The 7,916-nt window shown below is 45.7% G+C and overlaps 1 protein-coding gene across 1 annotated transcript; it reads left to right on the top strand.

Moving 5' to 3' along the window:
• Nucleotides 1-5,393: 5,393 nt before the first annotated feature.
• EDB93DRAFT_1110500 (uncharacterized protein) lies at nucleotides 5,394-5,795 on the top strand (the record flags this gene model as incomplete). The annotated part of the gene is made up of 1 exon (XM_041448041.1): nucleotides 5,394-5,795. The coding sequence occupies one exon, from the start codon at nucleotides 5,394-5,396 to the stop codon at nucleotides 5,793-5,795; it is 402 nt and encodes a 133-aa protein (XP_041300568.1).
• Between the last annotated feature and the right edge of the window lie 2,121 nt (nucleotides 5,796-7,916).

Below are 7,916 nucleotides of genomic sequence, written 5' to 3'. Positions count from 1 at the left end.
GTAACAATGTTCTTGAGGAATGTGATACATTTTTGGTTAATTGTTACATAGATAGGGATAATTTTGTGACCCTTAGGTAGTACTCTATAACTTTGCAATAATTACATTGTGTATTATGAACAATATCGAGTTTATGTATATCTAGCTCTAATTTGTGATATTTTATCTGACTTAGACAAGTTAGATATATTTTGTCTATTGTATACCTAAGTTGGCATGGGAGGTTTTCCCTGATGTCCACATAGCTTCCATCAACATTGTCCCAATGTTGACGACGTATGTGACTGTCCAGATCGCAGTGATGGCACAGTAGATCATATCAGGAGAAGAAAAACCTGCTATCAACATTGCTGGGGGTGAAATCCATGAGGGACTAAGGAAAGCATGAAATGATGGAACAACTCACTGAATATGAAACAATTCAGGGACGAGACAACGAAAAATATAGGTGTGACTATTGACAACAGGTAGGACAGGACAAAGTAGCCGCCCGGCCTGAGTTGCTGATCATATTGAGTCAGCCGATACAATCAGCATGGCAAGAAATAAATTTACTTCTTGCATCCAGTGCCGATCAGTGTGCAGCCAACATGTCATACTCGAGCCAGATGTTAACATAGTGAGTACAGCGAGCATAAGGGATATAAAGAGGAGATGGAATTCAGCATGAAGCAAGAAGTGCATTCCCTATGCTGTAATATACCTGGGAGATTGAGTCCAAGAATCATAGGCAAAGTCGTTTCTCCTCCATCAAACGTGCAGCATCTCCAAGTTGAGTGCAAAGAGCAACAGAAACATGTTCCCCAAGAGTTAAAAAGGACTGATATGTATTTTGCACTACAATAGAGGCATTGTCAAGGTCATCAGCCATTAGATTCAGTGGTATCTATTCATACATGCGCAGTTAGCAAGCAGGATATATATATGATCAGATAATGGGATCCGCCAAACTCCAACTATGTGCCTGCAGACATTTCCTCTCCATAAGCGGAAATGTAGATGGACGAGTGAAAACGAGTCCTAAAAAACACACAAATAAATATAGGTACGCAGCAAGTAAGTCACTGAAGTAGCATAGGACAATAATGAGCGAAGAAATAAATTTCTATCCAATCACTTGCAACCTGCTGTAGAATGTTGTTGACGGACAAGTGATAGTACAAGCCTAAGGAGCAGCTGGTAAAGGATGTCCGTGTGTCGTGCGCACTCTTGTGCAGTAGTGAGAACATCTGCTTGGAAAGCAGATAGCTTTTTGGGTGGAAGGGGGCAACCTGGCCCCGGCGGTCGCCCCGACCTGTGAGAAAGTGAGCTGAGGTGAGCTGCAACTCCCACATTAGTAGGAGTGAATGTGATGCAGCGAATTGAACCTCGGATTCCCAATTGTAGCTGCAAGGTGACACATCCACATCGAGGTGAGGCTAGATGAGGAGACAGTTAGTAACAAAGGTGGTAAGAAGCACACAAGGATCTGAGGCTCCTACCCGTGGCCGGCTCCCCCGCCAGACTTGTCTTCATTGTATGCGGACGCACACAAGGATCTGAGCCATCAGAGCTCACTAAAGTTTGTAGCAGAAAATAATATCCGAAAGGTGGCAAGCGCTTCGGGGTAGAATTCCCATATCCAGTCCGGGATGTTCCGTGCCGTCTTCAAAATTGAATCATTTTTTGTGAAAGCAAAAGGGAAAGCGGAAGGTGAAATTTGAAAGCCAAAACAACAGGTAAAAGCGAAATTTAATCATTTTTTACGAAAGCGAAAGCAGAAAGATGAAATTTTGAAAGCACTTAGCGAACTCACCTCATTTCAAAAGGTAACAAGGTTTTGTCCGCATTTGACCATCAAACTCACTCATTTCAAAAGGTAACAAGGTTTTGTCCACATTTGACCGTCAAAACTCTGTGGCCAAATTGGGTAAAAACGAGTGGGGACAATTCCCAGCGATTTCAATTCAGAGCTTGTTCGGTAACCTGAGTTTGAATGAAAGTTGGGCGCAAAGTTTGACAATGCACAGCATTGAACAGGCGGCACGATGAACGCCGGTGTCGGAGATCAAATGTCTTTCCCTTCCGACCATGGCCACGAAATCTGTTATCAGCCATCGCACATATGATCAGTGCAGAAAGCAGATCTTTGTAGCAGTCGCTACTTTCATAATCTGTAGCCAACTCCAGCTGATACAAATGTCTTTACCAAAGGAGAAGGCTCACTGGGAGGATGCTGAGGTTGATGCCCTCCTCGACTATCTTATCACACAATGATCAAAGTTGGCTGGAACCAACTTCAAAGAACCGACCTACAATGAAGCTGCCCTCAAGATCGCAGGGTTGAAGAAAAGTGGCCCAGTAAAGACGGCATCACATTGCAGGATTAAATGGGCAGGGGTATGTTGTCTCTTGTGCCACTCTGAGTCCAGCCATTGCTGATGCAAATATTTTAGTTAAAATCTACTTACAATGCTATTGAGAAATATCGCAACCGATCCGGGTGTCATTGGGATAGTGAACATGGTGCTAGCATTCAGGGGGAGGCAGCTGAATCTGTGTGGAATGAATTTATTCACGTATGTAATCACATTTATGTATTAATTTCAGCTGAATTTATCTTGCCACAGAGCAGCTCTGGGAAGTCCATGAAGTCGTTCAAGAACACCGGTTGGAGGTTCTACAACAAGATGGACCAAATCCTACCGACTAACAGCATTGCACATGGATCTGCTTCATACAACCCCACGTCATCAGCTGCAACCGGCACTCAAGTCCCAGTGCCAGGTCCCAGTGTCAGTAACATCACTGATGATGCTGCACCAGTACCAGGTCCCAGCACCAGCACCAGCAACATCACTCATGATGTCAGTACTAGTATCCCCGCCCTCATGCCGCCTCCTTCTTCTACCTCTAGCCTGGGAAAGCGCCAGCTCGACGATATGACGTCAGTTGCCCCTTCCGCATCCATCATGTCTGAGTCGGTCTCGCAGCTGGTACCATCAGAATCCGACAGCAAGAAGCTCAAGTTAACGGGTACGAGTCGGCATAGCAGTGGGAATGGTGGCAGAAAGGGCAAAGATGCTGCCAGCGCCACCGCATGGATGAACCTGCAAGGTTCCATTAATCGCCTGACCAATGGTCTTACAACATCGACCGTCACTGAAGATTCTCAGGTGGCGGATGAAACAAGATGTGTGCTGGACAGCATGCAAGCAGAAGAGGACTTGTCGCATGATGAGAAGATTGTCCTCTTGAACGCATTCTTGCTGAACGCGAGAATATGCACTGTGTATTTGAGTACCACGCCGGAGCTTCGCATTGGTTTTTTGCGGTCTATCATTCAACAAGTCAAGCACAATATTCCATTTTTGTAGTAGTAGCAGAATGTTGTACTACTACTGTATCAAATAGCATCATCATTGTCAGCATCATTTTCAAGCTCTGCATACTGTTCATCATCTGAAGCCGCCTCCTCATCACTTTCCAAGAACTGATCTACATCCATCAAGTCTCGTTCATACAAGTAGTTTTGATAATCCTCCCACATTTGCATTGCAATCTGATCACGAAGGTTGTTTGTGTTGGTATGAATGGGCGCTGCACCTGAGTTATCGGTGTCGGCATGTCCTGGAGGTGCTGGGAAGGTGTCGTGATGGTTGTCATTGACAATGGGTATGTGCGGCAAAGGACCTTCATCTGGGTCATGAGCGCGGATGTAATTGTGAAGAGCGCATAGCGCTGTAGGAATCCGCGCCTGAATGTCAATGCTATATTCAGGGGATATGAGAAGGATGCGAAAATGATGTTTCACAACACCAAAAATTCGTTCAATGACGTTGCGAGCTGATGCATGACGGAGGTTGAACAACTCTTCTTTGTTAACAGGTCTAAAAAATAATGTCAGATGAGCAAAAAAAAACAACTGAAGGTTTACCTAGTGCTAGCACGGCCCCATTCAGCAAGGTGATAGTGAATGCCACGATAGGGAACTAAGAGCTCTTTACATGAGGGGAACCCTGAATCAGCAAGAAGATATTTTCCAGGCGGGATATTCAGGCCATCATTGCAAGCTACATCCCAGAGTCGAGCATTGGTTGCTGATCCCTCCCAGCCGGTCAGTGTGAATGTAAAATTGAGGTCAAAATCGCACACAAAAAGGCAATTTTGAGAGATGAAGCCTTTGCGGTTGTAATAGAGGTGGCGGCTGTGTGAAGGAGGGTATGCATGGATATGACTGCTGTCAATCACTCCGATGGCATCTTTGAAGTAAGGCCAGCGTTTTGGGTTGTCGCGAATTTCACTTGAGACAGGTGTGCTGTCAGTGGGAAGGTGGACATGTGTTGCGTAGAATGGATGGGACGAAAAAATAAAGAGCATCTTGCAGAAATAGCTGTTATATGAGTGACTTGGGGTTAGTACTAAGTTCAAGCAAGGTTTTGCAAACTACAAACCGAGAGACTGTATCATTTGACCGCTGGAATCGTTCCGCGAGATGTCTTAAAGATAATCCGGTCACACACGCATATAGGAATATTGCCAGCTGCTCCTCTAATGATACATGGCGTGAATCTGCATGGCCAAGGCTTCGAAGATCGTTGACCAAACTCTCAAAGACCTCAGCGTGCACCCCAAGCTCACAGCGTATGCGTTCAGGGTGGCCAACAATTAATTCCATCACCCATTCTTGACTGGTCAATGATGAAGTGTGGTAGGGCTCAGGATCCTCAGGGGTCTGTTGTATGAGTAGATGTGTAGTAGCGGCAAGCAATATGTTTATCAGGAGAGCAATGTAACGGAAAGTGCGCTTGCGGACTTCTGCTCTTGCGATGTGCACCGTATCCAGTTGAGTTTGCTGAAGAAGATGAGCTGCAGTGAGATGCCCCCCATGGGGGGTAATGGGATTAGGGAATAGTGGCTGATTTACTGATAGGAGTCCCTGTGGATCCATGGCTGGTATGTTGTACCGACTCGTAATACCTGTGATGATCAGCACTGATCCTTTTCAGTCTCCGCTCACAACTCAGACGCACCTGCGCCACATCAAAATTGTGCGTTGAAGTAAAGTTGCTCTAATGTGGATTACCGAACAAGCTCTCAGGGTTTCGAAGTTTCGTTTTGCTTTCAAACGCACGTGATACGTTTTCGCGGAATTTTCGAAAGTCCCGTTAGTAATATACGACGTTGTAGGTGACACTTAGTGTTGTGGGCAGAACTGACGAGTTCTGCCAACCGGTTTGGCAGAACTGGTTGTGCCTGGCAGATGGCAGAACTCCGTGAAAAAGTGCTGGCAGAACTTGGCGGAACTCAGGGTTGGTAGAGCACTAGTCCATAATAATCTGTACAATATGTGTACCTTAAAAAAAAGTGAAACGAGTCACATATGCCTCTTGGCTGATCCTTCGTCCCAAAATATGGTCCATGCTGGTGGCCGCCCAGTGCCATCCCTAATCAACGACAACTTTGAGCGTCTCGACAAAGTTGCAAACAGTTCTGGCCGTTACTTCTGGAAATGCAAGCACTGTGGTAATCTCGACAATTCCCCTGGCGCCAAAATCCAAGGTCGCGACAATAGTCTGCCTAACCATATCATCCGCCACTGCAAGGATGCTGCTCCTGAGCTTCGCCAAAAAGCCCGGACATTTATTATGAACAAGACAGGTGACGATGGTGGTCAAGTTATCTCACCAGCTGCTTCGTCTAGTTCTGGTGGTGTGATCAAGAAGCGGAAGAAGATTTCGACATTGGATGGATATGTAGACTACCCACTTAGTGACGAGCAAGCCAAACTTGCAAATATAAAACTGCTTCGGTAGGTTCACGATGAATGTGCAACAAAAATTCCAAACCAATATCATGTAACAAGGTTCATAATTCACGTTTCACCGCTAGAGTTATGCCAACCGGCAGAACTGGTTGTTCTGCCGGTTCTGCCGGTTCTGCCGGCACACTACTATTCTCAAGTAGTTCTGCCCACTGTAGTGACACTTCAGATCGTCCCCGTATATAAATATAGCTGTTCTCCGATCACTTTTCAACACTGGTTCAACTTCCTTGGCCAACCATCACCCCAAACTTGGGTGTAAAAACGAGTGGGGACAATTCCCAGCGATTTCAATTCAGGGTTTCGAGTTTCATTTTTGCCGTCAAACGCACGTGATACGTTTTCGCGGAATTTTTCGCGAAAGTCCCGTTAGTAATATACGACCGTCTGTAGGTGACACTTCCGATCGTCCCGTGTTTTCACTGGCCGCCTACTTTTTAACACTCTTCAACTGGCCAACCATACACTTCAATCACAGCAATCGGTATCCGTCCCTTTAGTATAAATATTGCACCTCCTTGTTGTCAGTATGAGCATTAGTCCTTCTGTACTCTCACACCTGTCCTCATCCTGTTCATTCAGGTGTGCTTTCAAAGTTAGGAATCCTTGACTTATGACCGAATGACGCCGACCCTTCCAGATTGCGGCTGATGGCAGAACATCTGCAGAAGAACTCCCCCTTCCAGAAGCCCTTTGTCCTACGTCCCTCGTAATGAGGGTGTTGTGTTTTTTGGCACTGGGACGCCCAAATCTTGATGATCATTGGAAGTCGCTCCAATCAGAGCAAGCCTTCGAAACCGTTAGGACCAGGTTGTGCTCCATCCTGGCCAGCACCATCACCACGGTAAGCTATCCAACTCTGCGCCCGTCGCGAACCAGAGCCGACGCTGACATGCTCTCATAACTTAAGGCAAGCGTCCTCCTCGCCATAAGCGGTGTCTTCGTCAGTACGGCCTCCCCCGTGTTTATACTTCGACTATACGTCGCCCGTTTCCTACTGTCTCCTCTTTATATCCCTTATGTTCGCCGTGCTCGCTATGTTGACGTCTGGCTCGAGTATGATACGTTGGCTGCACACCGATCGCCACTGGACTCGAGAAGTAAGTCTCATTCTCGCCATGCTGATTATATTGGCTGACTTGATATAATCAGCAACTCAGGCCGGGCGGCTACTTTGTCTTGTCCTACCTGTTGTCGATAGTCACGCCTATATTCTTCGTTCATTCTTCGTTCTCTCGTCCCTGAATTGTTTCATATTCGGTGAGTTGTTCCCTCATTTCGTTCTTTTCGTGGTCCCTCATGCATTTCACTCCTAGCGATGTTGATAGCAGGTTTTTCTTCTCATAGCATGATCTGCCGCGCCGTCGCTGCGCTCTGGATGATCACATACGTTGTCAATGTGGGCGCAATATTGATGGAAACTATGTGGAAGTATGCGACAAGCCTCAATCACGCTGGACATCGCCAGTAGTTCCCACTTACCTCCTTTCACCCACAGTTTGTACTAGTTATGCTGTATACGACGTCCCTGATATGACACAAATGTGCTTCGAGTATATGTATGCAGTCTGTAGTTTTCAATTATGCAAACCAAATTTTCAAGTATTTCGCAGAATCACACACCATGTCGAATCGTGTCAATGTCAACGCTCATATAAAGTCTCGATTGGAGGATGCTTTCGCAAGAGGGAATTAAGAACATTTCAATTCACATCATGAAACCTAATCGATGTTATACAATTTTTGACAAGTAACAATACAGAAAGCACGACGAAGGCTGTATCTAGAGGATGAAACATCAGATAAGATTCAACAACGAGATACGTTCCCTCAGGAAGAACAAATTGTCCATCATGAAAATCGGACATATGCTTGTATGTTATAGAGCATCTTGGGGAGTGAAGGGGAAGGGGATATAGCAAAATACTCACCAGTGCTCCATTATTATACAACCATCACAGGACGATCTGTCAAAAGAGAAAAGGAAAAGTAAGCAAGTGATGCAGATGAGCATGAAGCATGAAGATGAGAATCAGTTGGTGATGCATGTTACGAGTGATGGCTCATTGGAGACCGTCGCCGACTCGAGGATGGAAAGTATCGTCATTCGAGA

This window comes from Suillus bovinus (genome assembly GCF_016758785.1).
Source record: "Suillus bovinus strain UH-Sbo-P2 chromosome Unknown EDB93scaffold_348, whole genome shotgun sequence".
Classification (NCBI taxonomy): Eukaryota; Fungi; Basidiomycota; class Agaricomycetes; order Boletales; family Suillaceae; genus Suillus; species Suillus bovinus.
Note: the sequence above shows the minus strand (reverse complement) of the source record. Positions and strands in the feature narration are given on the sequence as shown.